At 40.8% G+C, this 17,433-nt stretch overlaps 1 protein-coding gene across 2 annotated transcripts in view; it reads right to left on the bottom strand.

Annotated features, from left to right (window-relative positions):
- Positions 1–805: 805 nt before the first annotated feature.
- lrp1ab (low density lipoprotein receptor-related protein 1Ab) overlaps positions 806–17,433 on the bottom strand; it is a 94,711-nt gene continuing 78,083 nt past the window's right edge. The window contains exons 60-90 of one of the 2 annotated variants that reach the window (XM_039801494.1): positions 17,139–17,344; positions 14,822–15,010; positions 14,230–14,378; positions 13,904–13,997; positions 13,480–13,596; positions 13,229–13,348; positions 12,528–12,650; positions 12,310–12,435; positions 11,520–11,636; positions 10,541–10,647; positions 10,277–10,409; positions 10,024–10,146; positions 9,805–9,927; positions 9,517–9,654; positions 9,256–9,393; positions 9,012–9,131; positions 8,633–8,892; positions 8,367–8,545; positions 8,144–8,250; positions 7,833–7,952; positions 7,534–7,710; positions 7,212–7,352; positions 6,856–7,029; positions 5,971–6,132; positions 5,605–5,776; positions 5,166–5,267; positions 4,514–4,587; positions 4,339–4,432; positions 4,198–4,236; positions 3,413–3,557; positions 806–2,617 (exon numbers count right to left, since the gene is read on the bottom strand). In XM_039801494.1, the coding sequence (XP_039657428.1) occupies positions 2,480–2,617; positions 3,413–3,557; positions 4,198–4,236; positions 4,339–4,432; positions 4,514–4,587; positions 5,166–5,267; positions 5,605–5,776; positions 5,971–6,132; positions 6,856–7,029; positions 7,212–7,352; positions 7,534–7,710; positions 7,833–7,952; positions 8,144–8,250; positions 8,367–8,545; positions 8,633–8,892; positions 9,012–9,131; positions 9,256–9,393; positions 9,517–9,654; positions 9,805–9,927; positions 10,024–10,146; positions 10,277–10,409; positions 10,541–10,647; positions 11,520–11,636; positions 12,310–12,435; positions 12,528–12,650; positions 13,229–13,348; positions 13,480–13,596; positions 13,904–13,997; positions 14,230–14,378; positions 14,822–15,010; positions 17,139–17,344 (4,207 nt within the window). In that variant the 3' untranslated portion in view covers positions 806–2,479. The remainder of the gene's footprint in view (positions 2,618–3,412; positions 3,558–4,197; positions 4,237–4,338; positions 4,433–4,513; positions 4,588–5,165; positions 5,268–5,604; positions 5,777–5,970; positions 6,133–6,855; positions 7,030–7,211; positions 7,353–7,533; positions 7,711–7,832; positions 7,953–8,143; positions 8,251–8,366; positions 8,546–8,632; positions 8,893–9,011; positions 9,132–9,255; positions 9,394–9,516; positions 9,655–9,804; positions 9,928–10,023; positions 10,147–10,276; positions 10,410–10,540; positions 10,648–11,519; positions 11,637–12,309; positions 12,436–12,527; positions 12,651–13,228; positions 13,349–13,479; positions 13,597–13,903; positions 13,998–14,229; positions 14,379–14,821; positions 15,011–17,138; positions 17,345–17,433) is intronic. The other variant, XM_039801495.1, reaches the window with a different exon arrangement.

Here is a 17,433-nt window from a genome sequence, read left to right as displayed (position 1 = left end):
TTATAATACTGACAATATGCAGAGGTTGAAATTTCAAGCTTTAAAATCTTACAGCTAGAAGGCCAGGGGAATAATGATTTTAAGATTACTCTTTTTATTTACCTCTCTAGTACATCAGTGTCTTTGAGCTCACGATTGACATTTCTTTGTGCCTTGTCCAAGTAGTTCTTAAAAACTGAATGTTATACGCCTTGACAACACTTCCCGCACATTTTAAGTGACATTTTGGAAGTGACAAATGTATGAAGAAGATTCCACATGGACTGCTGTTTAAGGGCCCAAATTACGTTAACCTGCTATAGAAGTGGTGATGGATTGAAGGATGTTTCCATTCCTATGAGGTCTTATGGTTTAAGCTTTTTTATCTTCTCTGTTTAAATAGAGACAATGTGTTTCCTCCTAACAGCTATTGAAACTTACATGACATTGGCACAAAAGGGGCTGATACATCTTTACACTACTTAATTTGGCTCAACATTGTATGAGACACTATTCTTTCCGTGGATATTAATATTAATGTACATTTAAATCAAGAAATTTACTTTTTAGAAGAAATGATCCATGATATTGTCCATTGACTGGAAGATGACACTTCCGGTTTAATAAATAAGATGAATTATGCAAGTATGAAAACAAAGGCTGATCTTTCTTTGATGAAACAAATTTCAAAACAAGTGATTACTACATGTTTTATTTCTTTTTTTAAAGGATACTTGATGTTTACTTCTGATGTACTCCAGCCAGAAATAATAAGTGATTGCTTTCCCTCTCATCTCTCCAAATGACGGACAGAGCCACTGTACACTTCTACTATAAAAATCCATTTAATTTTGTATATCAAAAAGAAATAGAATCATAAAACAATCAGAATCACAAATATCCATGTGGGTTTTTGCCAACAAAAGAAATTCTCCAACTGAAAAATGACTGTTCTAATTTACATGGTCAGGTAATAATCTAACAGAGCAGGATGTAAAAAAAAGTGATGAATACTGTTAACAAGTGAGGGGCAAAGCCAGAGTTTCCCTCTAGGATGGGTGTGTGAGAGCACCATGCAGAGTGATATGGCAGTTATGGCTGATAAGCTCAGTTAAAAGCAGCGTGGTGAGTGGTGAGACACAGAGAGAGCAACACTTTTTAGACTAAAAAACTGTTTGACTGACACAGATGGTTAGCATTAGCAGCAAGGCAAAGAAATTAACAAAGGAATGAATGCTTATCAGGAAGCTCATCAGTCCCCTTCCTGGGAATGCACTTAACAATGAGCATTAATCTAAATTATACGTCCATGTAATTACATACAATCAATTAAAGAAAATAAGACAAAAAAAAAACCTTGATCTCGCACAAAAGTCTCCCCAGACTTTCCTGAAAGGACATTTACAATCAAAAGACAAAGAACAAAAGCCAAATGCAACGATTCTCAGCTAAATATTCACCGCAGATTGTTTTTAAGTGATGACCGGAAAATTCAAAGAAGCTTGTCATCACTCCTAAATACAACTTTCTAGAACGGTTTCAGAGCAAAATCCGACTCCTGTCCAGAGTGTCCTGCAGTAGGCTAAACCAAGGCCACAGATATCATCCATCCCAGACTTTTCATCCCGGAATGTGGACTTTGTTACAATCATCTTCATCCAGCACACTCGCACACTGCCATTGACTCATTCATTGCTGACACAAAGTATGTCAATAATACAATGACTTAAAAAAAAAGTAAAAAGTACAGACTGATATTTGTTACGGATGTTTGTATTCCTGGGTATATTTTCAAGACACTTGTTGTTAATAGGTTTATATATATGCAAATATATATATATAACTTTAGTTCTATGCAAGGAGGTAAAAGACAATCACTTGAATGTAGTTCTTTGAGACAACAGAACAAATGCAGAGTCCTCCATGTGTACTCTGCCAGCCTCAGTCTCCCTTTAGACCTCCAGCAGCAAGCATACACATAATGTAAAAGACTGAGCTGAACCAGCATCCAGGAAGCATTCGTAGTGAGCACTGACACTTCTCCTCTCTTTCATGAACAACAAAGACTTGGCAACGTTTTCTAGGATGGAACAATATTCTTTTTTTCCCTCCCCTATACAATTCATACAAAAATAAAAAATAAAAATTGTTCCACTGCCATTTGTATGCCTCTATCTTTTACATTTGCACAGAGGTAGTGGCTATATGCATGAGCGGGAAGGGAGAATTATGAGGGGGAGGTGAGCAAAATTTAAAAGAAGAACTGAATAACTGTCTATAAAATGGTTCCTTTTCGTCACCAGAGGATTTTTTTTGTCAAAGAACAAAATATAATACTGCAATCACTTAAAAAAGTAGTCCTTCATTTTATACATTTTATACAGTGTTCTTGCTTGCTTTTTTTTTGTTGCTTTTCTTTTCAGTTGGTAAAGGCATAAGATGAGAGCTCAGCACTGGATTGGGCAGGGCAAAGTTGGCAGAGTTCAATTCATGCCAAGCTCTACGCCAGCGGGTCACTCATGTCCTCGTCGCCCTGGGAGAGAAGCTCCTTCTTTTCATCTGTGCTGGCCAGAGAGTTGCGGCTGTTGTGGGCACCCATGTACAGGGTGGCATACACTGGGTTGGTGAAGTTGGTGGGCTGCAGAGCAAAGAAAATTACAAGGTGACTCAAAGGACACAAGACCGGCAGATATTATTTATATGTGAAAGCAGCATTCACTGTATTTTGTGCTTGAAAAGGTCATTCAAATTACAAAAAAAGATTTTTCCATTTCACCCAAATAACCACCAGACATTTTCCCTCTTACCACTAGAAGCCTTGTGGATAGTTTTGCCTGTTTACTTGACTTGATGTGTCCAATAGTGTTTATTATGTCGTATAGTATGTCTGTCTGCTCTGGTTCTTTGTTTCAGTAAGTCCATCCAATCAATTGCTCCTGATCAATCAGTGGCACCTAACAAGACTTCAAAAGACCCTTCCTCCACCTTCCTCAGCCAGCAGACTCAGCAGGAGCAGAGCCTCCCCACACCACTTTGTTCTTCATTAATTACTTTGCTTAATAAACTTCAATTTGGTTCACCTAACTTTTTTTCTACTTTGTTACCTCCACCCAAGCAGGGGTAGTAACAGGTCTTACTAGCCCAGGTTTGACATATTTGAGTCCAATATTTCTGCTACCACCCCAAGATCAACAGGGGTCAAAGCACTGAGTGTGTCTTTCCAAAACAATGTATAATTCAAAGGCCTCTCTCAGAACAGTTTTCATTGGAACTACTTTTTACCAAAAATGAAATTCCACACACAGAAATGTTCTAATTTAGTAACATAATACTCAAACTATCTGCATGGCTATTTACCACTAGGAGTAAGAAGTGAGAAGATATGTTTTCTGTGAACAGACCATTTATATAAGGGTGCTTTTAGCTGTGTTACCTTGTCTGGGTCCAAAGCAAAGTCCGAATCCAGGAGCTCCCCAGCATCATCGTCAGGATCTCCTTCATAGATTTTATAAGCTGGGTTCCCGATCTCAACATTCATAGCTCCATTTGTCATTCGGTGGTGCTGGAAGCCCTTTGCACTGCAGAGAGACAAAGATAAACAAACTGATTAACTTCTAAGAAATTAAAAATATTTTTTTTTTTGGGATAAACCTTAAATTAAACAATCACATTGGCTTGAAAAGTATCAAACCAGGTACTGACTCAGCAACAGCAACATACCATTCACAAAATCACGACAACATTTATTAAAGGTTATCAAACGAGCTTTTGACAAAAGGTCATTTGATCAAACCCAGAGAATATACTGCAGCATGTGAATGCTGGAATTTCACATTGCAAATATTCGGCTGTTTGCAAGCACATAAACATTTTTCATAGATGCACAGTTGTATATTTTACTATGCAAGCACATATTGTAAGCCTAACATTTACACATGTAAACAAGGGATGGTATGGATACGCAGGAAGGACGAAACAGTTAAATTGCTTGTACATAACCAGCAAAGCTACTTCAGATAAGAGTAAATACACTGTTGCTGGGTGGGAAACCCAGTGGGTGGCAAACAGGAGATGGCAGGCAGGGACAAGATTTCTACAATGAACAACAAAGTGGACAAATGGATTGACAAACAGCATGGCCAATCTGACGGGATACTAGGGAAGGGAGGGGACAGGATTTGTGGGTCAACAGGTGAATTATGTAACCCTATAAGTTACCGCGAGCACTGAGAACGAGATTTGCCCGGCCATAGAGACCTGGGAGACAGGAAATAGATGGTTATCAAAAGATAAGATAGTGTGTGAGGAACAGGTGAAAAATGGGAGTTTGAATCTAAAGTCTCTTAAACGAGTACTCACCCGCGCATTCTCCGCTTGTACCACAAGATGGCACCAACCACCAGCAGTGCCAGTAACAGCAGCAGAAGTACTGGGATGACGACGGAGGCAGTACCTGGGAGTGAGCAAATAACGTGAGCAAATAGGACCAAAGTACATGTATTGCTAACAAGACTCTCTGAGAGGTGTGACTTACTTCCACTGGAAGCAGAAGAATCCATAGAAGCTGCTGCAATTTCACATCTGTATCCCCTCCATTCTACAGGACACCTGGACACACAATAAGACAGAGTTACAGTGTGTGTGTGTGTGTGTGTGTGTGTGTGTGTGTGTGTGTGTGTGTGTGTGTGTGTGTGTGTGTGTGTGTGTGTGTGTGTGTGTGTGAGAAAGACCTGGAACTTGTTATTTCTGCTTTTAATCTGTATCATAGATAACATTATAGTCAGGATAAGGAGCAGAGTCTGATGGCTTTTTAGCAATAAACACATATTAATCCATTCAGTCACATGAGGCTAAAAGATATAACAGGATATCTTCTACTTCCACTTTTCCTAAAACATTTATACAAACTAATAAATAACTTCTGCAAATTATAACCTGGAATATTAAAATAATTAATTTACAATTGAATATCAGAAAATGCATATGCAAACAATTAATAATTGTTCTTAAAAGAGTCAGTGAGTGCAGAGAGTGAGAGCAGTGTAGTCCATTTACACACTGTGGACTGATCTGTACGCTGTATATGGGAATTAAAGGGAATTGGCATGAAACCTGTGTAGGCGAGTTGAAAGACAGAAAAAGACAGACAGTGTAGTAATGTGGGAGGATTGGGTGTCATATCTTACTTGCACTGAGGCAGCAGGGTACGAGTGTCAACTGAACATTGTCCATTTGAGCAGTAGTTCAAACAGGAATAGCAGCTGGGTTGGGTCTGACCATTGGGACAGCTACACACACACACACACACACACACACACACACACACACACACACACACACACACACACACACACACACACACACACACACACACACACACACACACACACACACACACACACACACACACACACACACACACACACAAATAAATAATTATGTTGCTCAATAATATCCCATCAGAGTCCTGATATAGCAGCATTAATGTCAATCAAATCAAATACGGGTGCTATAAATCAATGTAAGATAAGATATGTGATGTGCATATATTATATTAAATGAATATTTACAAATCTAAGTTCAATTTATTTTGTGTAGAGTCCACCTTGTCCACAGTGTACCTACCTGCAGGAAACCTCGCCTGAGGATGCAGTCAAACACTTGCCCGTTCCGCAGAATAGACATTTGTCCAGCTCACACTGGTGTCCAATGTACTGAGTGGTGCACAGACAGAGTTTGGTGCCGTTGGAGGTTTGTAAGCAGGTTCCACCGTTGTGACAGAACCCTTCACAATTAGCTGAGGACAAGAAGGAAGACGTGTGAGAAGTGTCATAGATGTAGACGTTGTTCCATAGGATTGTGGTAGTATTGGGGCTTTTTTTCTTCCCCGTTATGCTTATGCATATATATATATATATATATATTTTTTTTTACGGATGTCATTTTTTGTCAATTAACAATGTAGCAACATCTGACAATGCTGCAACTTACTGTACTGGCACTGGTCTCCCCGGTACTCTGGCGGGCAGCTGCAGGTTGGCTGGTTGCCCATGTTGACCGAGCAGTTGCCTCCGTTCAGGCAGTAGTCCTGACAAGTGTGGCGGTTACAGTTGGGCCCTGTGAAGCCCTTTGGGCATCTGCAGGTTGGGGCACCTGGAACAAAGGTCAGATATGAATTAAGAGTTCAAAAGAATTTGAGACAAATATTAATACAACTACAATTGCTTTCACAAAGGCTGTAACTAATGTATCTCAACAACTGACGTCCCTTACAGGATTTAGAATTTTATGATAACTTATTGTTACTAGAAATGTACACTGATTTTACACATTATCAAATAAATGCAGAACTAGCATAGAACAAAAGTTGGTGATTTTTGGAAATCACCTGCTTATGTCCTCTCTGCTGCAGCATTTAGGCATGGGATTGCTGCTACTAATAAATAATCCAGAGAGCTTTCACAGACATGGAAAGGATGGGTGAAAACTGAACTAACGATTTTCATGAAAAAATAAAACCTGTTTGCTCAGCTGCCATCATTGGCATAAATTGCTTAAATTACTTAACCTTAATTACTTTCCAAAATCATGTTTATTTCACCTGATAATTTGCTAGTTAGAGACATTTTCCAACAAGGAAAAGTGCCTATTTATTAACCTCCGAACAGATTATGGTATTCCTACTCATGGTGTAACAAAATCAGTACAAAGGCCATTTACCTTTTTGAATTCTACAGAAATATACACAACTGAGACATAGTAATGCATATGTTCTTGTGAAAAGGAAAGAAACTTAATATTAAGTAAATTAATACTTAATTAACTTTTTGCTTAACGCTTAATGAGGAATATACATCATGCGTGCCATGCACTTACCTGTTTTAGAAGCACTGCATTTGCCTCCGTTCTTGCAGTAGTCCCTACACTGGTTGATCTCACATCTCTCTCCGGTGTAGCTGGGCTGGCAGCGACACTTGGCCACCTGGCGGGCATTGAGGAAGCAGCTGCCACCGTTCTGACACGGAATATCGCAGGGCCCTGAGGGGGGAGCTGTGAAGGAGTTGGGGGGGTGGGTGGGTAGGGCAATTCCATCATGAACCAACATTTTGTATGCAGCATCTTAATGTAAAGCCTCCCAGATGAAAACCACCCAGGAGTTTGAAAGCAGGGCTGTTGCTCTACTGCTGACATATCTGTAAGTGTACATTGGTGTGCTGTATCTGCAGACTTACAGAATGGTGCCTGGGTGGGGCTCTGTCTCTCCACGCATGTGCCGTTGTCGGCCACATAGTTGTTGGGGCAGGTACACACAGGTCCACTGGGGCTGAGCAGACACAGCCACTCACACTTCTTCCTGTCGCATGGGTTAGTCACTGATGCAGAGAGACACAATACATATAATAATAAGACATAAGAAAAATGGCACGAAATATATAAAACCCAGTTGTATTCATTTATACAATTTCAAATGATATGCATCTTTTGATTTTCAGGATGTAGATAACAGTATACTATATGTGTAGAACAGCAAGACACCGAATGTTTGACACTCACTCTCTGGCTGCTTGTAACGGTGGTAGAGGACAATGTCAGTAGCATGGTTGATGCCTGTGGTGAGATTCTCCATGGGGCCTTTGCCAAACTTGTTGACCCGGAAGACAATGTTATTGATATAGGTGACCCCATATATGTAGTCCTCAAAGATGTCTATGCTGAATGGATGGAGCAGGTCTGGGAATGAGAGGGAAACAAAGAGAAATGGGTTAAAAAGAGAAACGTCCGCAGTGAACATTTTATTGTCAGATTTCTTTCATGTATCCCAGTTTTGTTTTTGAGTGTAGAAACATCTCAACTGTTTTTGATGCCAGAGACAGAAATGACAGGATCAGAGCCATCCAGACGAACACTGCCAATCAATGAGAGTTTAGCATCTGCCCAGTAAAGACGCTCGTTGAAGTAGTCGACAGCCAGACCTGTAGAGACAGAATGGAAGACCCTTGAAGAGAAAGACATGACAACCTATATAGAATAAAAGGCTGTCATTCTGCTTGATAGCTCCCAAGAATAAAAGCCGTCTAACTTTGAATGTGGAGCAGGAAGTTGCTTAGAAAGAACACGCATGTCAGGGTTAAGATAAATCATACAATGCTAATGCAATACTGACCAGTGGGCCACTGAATGTTCTCATGAACTAGAGTTTGTCTCAGAGTGCCGTCCATGGCAGCTGTCTCAATTTTAGGGTGGTTCCCCCAGTCTGCCCAATACATGGTACTGAAGGGAAACAGAGTTGGAACACACAATTACAAAACATATGACGAAAGAAAACATATATTGTATAGGATTGTCACCCTAAAGCCAACATCAGAGAGCTCAACACACTCTCTTACCCTCTCTGTGGATCCACTACAATAGCGTAAGGCTCGTCGATCATGCCAGAGACGAGGGTCTTGCAATGCTGGCCTGACATCTGAGCCACTTCGATTACATCTCGACCAGAGTCGGTCCAGTACAGATTACCAGCCACCCAGTCCACTGCTATCCCACGAGGCATCTTCAGCTCTTTGATCTGGATACGAGCAGAGAGGTGGTCAGAACGTGTTTGTAAAAGTATGATGAAGAGTTTGTGTGTCTGCACACATTTAACCAGCATTACCTGCAGGTTTGTGATCCTGCCCTCATTCGAGGAGGATGATGATGTGGACGGTCCTGGAAGTTCATAGGAGGAGATGCGGCCCGTGTGCCAGTTGGTCCAGAAGATGCGGTTGGTCTTGACGTGCAGGTCCATAGCATCAATACGCACGCTGGCATCGCCCTGGAAGGTCTGCTCATAGCGCCAGTTGGGCATGCCGGGGTCCAGGCTGCGGATTTCATTGTCGTCGGCTATGTAGAGAATCTGTCGACTGCTGTTCATGCCTGGAAGGAGTATAGAAAAATTCACAAGGATGGCCTTTGAACTAACATTTTATGATGGTTTTAAAAAGTAGCTTAAAAGGATAAGCAGCATATAAAACAGATGCAGTTCTGGTCCTCACTGTCAGCCTTGCAGGTGTCATTGATCCTGGTGAAGTACTTGTGGCAGCTGCATTTGTAGGAGCCTTTAGTATTGTTGCAGACGTGCGAACACACTCCGTACTGCAGACACTCATTCTTATCTGAGAAAATAGAGAGCCAGAGGAAAATATTAATTAAAAAAATATCACAGCCCAGCTGATCGCCTCCAAAGTGTTTTTGAAGCAAGTTATGATTTGTCAGGTGCAGTGTTTTGTGCATGTGTACCTCCACAGGTGCGGTGTCCCGTCTTCTGGAAGCCTTGTTTGCAGGAGCAGAAGGAGTCTGTTCCGTTGGTGACACAGTGGGCCTCGTCTCCATCACCACACTGAGTCCTGTTACTCCTGCAGTCATTTAGTTTGGTGTCTAAACACAAAGTCATAAACATGAGTGGATTATAAAATCCAAGTGATTCTGCTAATGCTTAACATTTGAAACATCAGATCTGTGTTAAGCTATAATATAGAAATCAGTTTTGATATGAGCCACCTGTCTTGCAGTTGATCTCATCAGAGCCATAGTCCTCACAGTCGTTAAAGAAGTTACAGCGCAAAGTGGAGCTGATGCATCTTCCATTGGCACACCTGAACTCGTCCTTCTCACATGTGGGAACAGCTGGCGGGACCTCTGTAGACACATAACACCGCACACCCCCACACCCACACACACACCCACACACACACACACACACACACACACACACACACAGGTCAGCAATCTCCTCAAAGTTGAGGAAGGAGGGGATTTCACAGCAATTTTAATGACTCCACAACTTACGGCAGTTCAGTTCATCTAAGTTGTCGCTGCAGTGACTGACACCATCACACCTCTTTGACACTTGCAGACATACACGGTCGTTTTGGCAGCGGAAAGCTCTGGTGGGAGGACACTGGAACTTCCCTAAAAGCCAAACAGAGAAAGACAGGACAGGTCAGGACAAAAGATGAAGACTGACAGACATTCAACACGTGTGTTATTTTACAAGCCTGCACTCACGGCACTCTTCGGGTGTCTCGTCAGAGTTGTCCCCACAGTCGTCCTCTCCATCACACTTCCAGGCGAGGGGTTTACACAAAGTGTTGTTACACTGGAACTCATCCAGAGGGCAGTGACGCCCAGCTGAGAAAAACAGAAAGTAATTATTACTACCTTAAGGCAGAGAAAACACATAGAAGCACTTGTAATAGTAGTACAAATTAATAAGTAATACAATTGAAAACAGCCTTTACAAACTAAAACATACACTTACCAGCGCTCCCACAATTCTCTTCATCGCTGCCGTCCATACAGTCAGGGTCGGCGTCACACCGCCAGCGGATGGGGATACAGTGTCCGTTTTTACACTGGAACTGGTCGTTGTCACACTTCAGATCACAGCCATTCTGAAGAAACATCACAGCCAACAGGATCAGCTTTTATACTTACAATAATACTGAACACATACAATTCAACTATCTTTCCAGATAAATACAAGATATTATTTAAAGGAAACCCAAATATAAGGTTTCTGCACCTCATCAGATCCATCAGCACAGTCATGGTCTCCATCGCACTTCCACCTCCCGGCAATACAGCGGCCGTTCGTGCAGGCGAACTCACTTTCTGAACATTGTCGAGGCACTACAGAAGAAGAAAGACAAGGTCAGTGACATAACGCAAGGTTAAACAAGGTTGCCATCTTAGCCTTCAGCACAAAACACAGGATAAGGGTTGAAACAACCACAGAAGAAGACTGTAGATGCTGCAGGAGGTGATGTGAGAGAATGAAAGGAGCTCAATAAGTCTAACGTTTTTTTTTGGCATTTTAGGCCTTTATTTGACAACTTAGACATGAAAGGGGAGAGAGAGGGGGAATGACATGCAGCAAAGGGCCGCAGGTCGGAATTGAACCTGCAGCCGCTGCGGCGCGGACTGGGCCGCTGTACATGGGGCGTACGCTCTACCAGGTGAGTTACCAAGGCGCGCCACTGTTATGTAATTTTAATGTATTTTCAATATACCTGATTTAATTTGAGTTATATATTTGTTTCCATATGTTATATTTTTGGTACTAATCAAAGATTAAAGACTAAATTAAAGTCTTAAGCAGTGGCATCTCGTGGCAAAGGGGAAAAAGAACAGCAATGTTACAAAATTAATCTAATTAGAGCTCAGCTTGCAGACTCTCACAGGTGGGTGGGGATCACATGGACAGGAGCATGAGAGTGGAGACACAGCAGAGAGGTGACATATGAAGGTGGAGTCACTTACCTCTGGCTCATGCCAACAGGTCAGTATGAAATGAAACAAATAACAGATGAAGTGAGATGCATCAGAAATGACAGAGAATGGATGTTAGTGACGAACGAGTGACTTAGTATGCAGAGGTTAAAGGTTCAAAGTGAGTATTCTACCAGCGAACAAGGCATGAGTGTAAGTGACACTGGACCAGGTGAGATAACAGATGCTGACAGTATGCAGGTGTTGTCTCCAAGCTAAAAAGTGACACCTACTGCACTTGTCTTCATCTGAGTTGTCCCCACAGTCATTGTCGTAGTCACACTGCCAGCGGCCCGGTACACAGCGGTTGTTCTTACATCTGAACTGGTACGGCTCACATGTCCTCTCAGCTGTACAAATCATTGAAAATGTTACAGTCAATAACATAAAAAGAGAAAGAATTAAGTGCAATTTGGAAAAAAATCAGTGAAACAAATGCCTCTTCAGTGGCATCTGTCTAATTTTAGTCTATATCGACGACGTTTCATTTCTGGGATTGTTCAGATGCTGCCGGATATTCCGGCAGATGTCCCTCATTTCGGCCTATGACGACTGTGGTTAACTGCTCCTCAGATCTTTGCAGAGTAAATCGAGACAGCTAGCTAGACTATCTGTCCAATCTGAGTTTTCTGTTGGACGGCTAAATCAACCTATGAACGTACACGTTCCACCAAAACAAGTTTCTTCCAGAGGCTATTTTGCAGAGCCACCGTTGCTCCGTCCGGCGCCTAGCGCTGCCCAAGACAAGGCAAGGCAATTTTATTTGTATAGCACAGTTCAGCAGCAATGCAATTCAAAGTGCTTTACACAAGACATAAAGACACAGTCAAAAATTCATACAAATTGGTAACAGATAGAAAGCAGTTAATACGAAAAAAATAAATAAAATTAAAAGTAGATTGAATACAAAAGTAAGACGATTTTGATTGGTTTAAAGAAATGCCAATAAACCAGAGCATGTTTTTCTCCCATCCCGGAATGCTGTGTGGACTCGCCAGACCCTCCTATATCAAATATTCTTACCACACTCCTCTTTTGGTTCATCTGAAGCATCGCCACAGTCATCCTCGCCATCACACTTCCAGCGAGCAGGGATGCAGCGTCCGGAGTCTTTGCATCGGAACTCGTCCACACCACACGTCATCTGGGCTGGAGAGGGAAACATTTGGGGGCGGTTACATTTGACAGCTGATTATGAGGACTCAAAATAAACAAAATGATAAATAAAATGGGCGTCTTACTGCAGTTGGCGGGCTCATCAGATCCGTCCACACAGTCATTATCGCGGTCGCACACCCAGACACGAGGTATGCAGCGTTTGGTGATGGCACACTGGAACTGGGTGGGTGCGCATTGACTCCGGGCTTGGAGGAATAAGATTTATAGTGACTTTGTGAAATCAAGCACCAAAGTTATATATATATATGTATAAAGCTTCTACCCACCCATCCTTCTCATCCTCCCATATATATATATATATATATATATATATATATATATATATATTAATATATATATATATATAAAAGCTCTACTAACACAGTCCTTCTCATCCTCCTCATATATATATATATATAATATATATATATATATATATATATATATATATATATATATACATTATATATTTATATTTATATATATAAATATATTTAATATATATATATACATATATATATATATATCATACATATATATATATAATAACATATATATATATATACATATATACATATATATATATATATACATATATACATATATATACATATATATACATATATACATATATATATACATATATATACATATATACATATATACATATATATATACATATATACATATATACATATATATATACATATATATATATATACATATATATATATATATATACATATATATATATATATCTCATATAAATAAAGCTTCTACTCACGACAGTCCTTCTCATCCTCTCCTTCTCCGCAGTTGTCCTGGCCGTTACAGCGGAAGATGCCTGGGATGCAGCGGTTTGGGTGGGAACATTTGAACTGGCTGGGCAGGCAAACGTGAATATCTGCGGTGCAGTTGCACAGGCAGGCAAACAGAAAAACAAGCAACAGATATAAGCAACTAAGTGGTGATGGTAGACAAGGTAGGATACAGGAAATGAAATGTGTCAGATAATTATTTGAGGATGAGACATACCGCAGTTTGCCTCGTCTGAGTTGTCCTGGCAGTCGTTGTCTCCATCACAGATGTAGGCAGGGTTGGTGCAGATGCCAGTGCCACACTGAAACTGCCCCGGTCTGCATTTGAAGTCAGCTGTCATGAAAAAAAGAGTTACAGTTTCTCAGCATCACACTAAAAAGTTACACCACAATACTGTTTAACACTTCAGCTCCTCCCTGCAGGATTGTCCCTTTTATGCTCATGAGTTCAGATCAAAACGAAACACACACACACACACACACACACACACACACACACACACACACACACACACACACACACACACACACACACACACACACACACACACACACACACACACACACACACACACACACACACACACGTTACAGGAAGGTGACACACTATCGTCTCCTAATTATCTTTCTCAAACACTTACGGCAGTCTCCTGGCTCATCCGACTTGTCACCGCAATCGTCCTCTGTGTCACATTTCCACCAGAAAGGAATGCACTTGTCATTCTTGCACACAAACTACAGCAGGAAGAGGGAAATTATAGGTGATGATAGGGCATAATACCAGAGCTTCTCAGCTAGCTACTGTAGCATTGGGCAGCCAGCCAGCCAGCTGTCAATAGACAATCACCAGGCATAAGGAGTTCACCAAACAAGACACAGCGAGACACTGAGATACGAAAATCCACTTATCAACTGTAGTCATTCAGCGATATTCGCATTGATGATGATGTTTACACAGCCTCCTTACCTGGCTGGCTGTACAGTTGGACATGCAAGTGCGCTGATCATTGGCCAGGTAGAAGTTGGTGGGACAGGCACACTTGTAGCCTCCTCCAGGAGAGAGGAGGCAGAGGTTACTGCAGCCACCGTTGTTTGTCTGGCACGGGTGGTTGAGCACTGGGAGGATGGAAAGAGGGGAAATGTTTTAACCTCTGACTGCACCGATATGTTTTTCAGTACAAGACTGAAAAGACCGATATCTGGGTTAAAGTAGGGAAAATTATAATTATGTGTTTAGAGAATGTGCCTTTCTTTGCATCTTTGTATTTATCAATACATAAAATGAATCGCTATACCATAACACTGTTTAATGCCTTTCAAATGTATTTCTTGGAGTAGATGTTCAGTTACATTATATTGCAACAAAGGCATTGGAATAAATATAATTAAAAAAAACAGTTCATGTATATTTATTCCAATGGGATATCATATGTATAACAATTATACACAGCAAGTGCACAGTAACATGTAATAATGTGTACAAGGTGAGATTTTCTGTCAAATTCCCAAACCTTTACACATCCATTGTTACATGCTTCCTACCACAGTGTGTCTCTTACCCTCGGGCTGGCGGTAGGGATGGTAAATGTGGATGTCCATGGGCCGATGCAGGGTGCTGATCAGGGTGGTCTTGTTGGTACCCAGAGACTTATGAGCTCTGTTGATGGACTTTGTCTCCCAGTCGGTCCAGTAAATGTGCTCCTCAAACAGAGTCATGGCAAAGATGTGGGGGATGTCTTGGCTGAGAACTGAACAAACAGACAAACTAAATCACATTGTTCATTAGTTGTTAGGTACAGTAAATCTGTCATGCGGTTTCCAACTGTTCTCCTAAGTAATGACTTTCTATAACTTATCAGTGCAGTTCTGTGACCAAAAACCAATCGTTTCCTGATTTGTAAATATTTTTTAGCTTAAAAATGCTCTTCAATAGTAAACATTATGCCTTCCCAAACAGAGGAACTTGAGGTGTGCATGAAAAGTGGAGGTGTGCATACAACTACATTAAAACTACTGTCTAATCAAATTAATATGAGAAACCGGTAAATACCTGACTTTTCCCATTCATAATGCATGTCTCAATTTTCCATGATATTCTAGAAATGTTATATTCTTGCTGATGTGTCTCGAAAAGACAAACTGTTGGGACAATCCTGACCTGTTAATATAAAACAGAGGCAGGGTGGGGTGCATAACTACAGCGGCTCCACTCTGTGTTATGTAATGGTTTCTACGCCTCATTAGGCTTTACACTCTATTTACATCTTTTCTGCTCCCACTTTTTTGTCATTTTATCTGTTTGTTTTCAGTATTTGAGGCTGGTGCGTTATGGAAACACACCATTAGTTTCTGTTGTAAAACACAGCAATCCCAGTACATCACAAACGCATGAATCGGCACATGCAAAAAGACACACATGGCACAAGTTCAAAACATTGTCATTAGATGACGGTGGTTTCAGTATTGATTATAATATTATAATTATAATAAGTAAGATGCTTTAAACAACTAAAATGTTGATATCATATCATGTGATGGGAGAAGTTTTACAACATCAGGATGAACTATGATATTAGTCGGATTAGGTTGAAGCTCCCTTTGGTCAATCTTTATCTGAATTCAAACAAGCCAAGTCTTGTTCTGCAAACACACACAAGGCCACACTAGTGTGTGTGTGTGTGTGTGTGTGTGTGTGTGTGTGTGTGTGTGTGTGTGTGTGTGTGTGTGTGTGTGTGTATATATATATATATATATATATATATATAAATAAAAAGGATAGGTGAATAACTCCTAACACCACAAGTTAATACAATATCTATATAATAATATATCTTTTATGAATTGTAATTTTGTATAAATAGTAGTTTTCCCTCAAACAAGCTTCCAACAGTACAGTTTAGCTGTTGGAACATTGTGTTGGATGAAACACTCAGCATGCTCAAAACTTGTAGGACACTCACAGTACAACGCTCTGTACAACGTATGTACATTCTTCATTCAAGGGATGATGGAATGCTATAGCCATCCATATGTGTTGAGCAGAGCTTAGCGAATGAAATAATACAGACACTCAGCTGCGGTCCACAATTCTTCTGCACGCCTGGTTGGCTGACAATATCAACTATTGTAGCGAGTGTGCTAAACAACTGAGCGCTATTTAGACGTCATACATGCAAGAGGCCTCACTGGTCAGAACAAAAAGGACTTCTGTCCCCTGGGCCTGTGCTGCAGGACTCCAGCCAAGAGGGCAACCATCTGACCTGCATGCTTATGCTTGGTGGCTCGCAAACTATTTGACAAGAGGAAACTCATTCAGACATCATTCTGACCATCCCATTAGCACAGGACAGCACAGGAATTTCCCCAGTGTGGGATTAATAAAGTCTATCTTATCTTATCTTATCCTGTCACCCAACAAAATATAGCCACAGCAAAACCTAATTGGCTGAATATTCACTTTCTGCACTTCCTTGTTTCACTACCAGTGTGGTTTCATAAATGCTCCTATTCCTGTTAAGTGGACAATATAAAAAACACTTAAAGCAGTTCTTCACCAGCTTTATTTAAAAGATCAATAAATGCATTGAAAAATTGTGCCTTGTGTGTATTTTCTGTCTGTTTCAATTTGAAGATGCAACAATGTGGCACTCAACAGCTTCTTGCCTACATAACTTCTCATTTAAATGTTACTTTCTACTTACTAAAAACACTTAATCACACATACAAATTTTATATTTCTACAGACCAATATTTAGACCAATGCATGCAACTGGAGTCCCACACAGTCGAAAATCAGTTGGGAAAGTGTGACCCAGTCAAGTTGGTCTAAGCAGTAAGAAAAAGATATCCATGTCAGAGTGTGAACTGGTCGGTTACCTGTGTGTCTGTTGGTGCCATCCAGGCTGGCAAACTCAATGTAGTCCTCTCTGGCATCGGCCCAGTATATACGGTCATTGATGAAGTCCAGGGTTAGTCCATTGGGCCACGTGATCTTATCCTCCACGATGACACTTCTGTTGGTGCCATCCATCCCAATTCTCCCAATGTGAGGGTTGTCACCCCAGTCAGACCAATACAGGTACCTAACCAGCAGGTGATAAAGATAGTTACAGTATAGTTAGTCTAAATGAAATTTCCCATAACCAGATAATAGTGTTTAGATAGCCTGTGA

This window comes from Perca fluviatilis, chromosome 5 (genome assembly GCF_010015445.1).
Source record: "Perca fluviatilis chromosome 5, GENO_Pfluv_1.0, whole genome shotgun sequence".
Lineage (NCBI taxonomy): Eukaryota > Metazoa > Chordata > Actinopteri > Perciformes > Percidae > Perca > Perca fluviatilis.
Note: the sequence above shows the minus strand (reverse complement) of the source record. Positions and strands in the feature narration are given on the sequence as shown.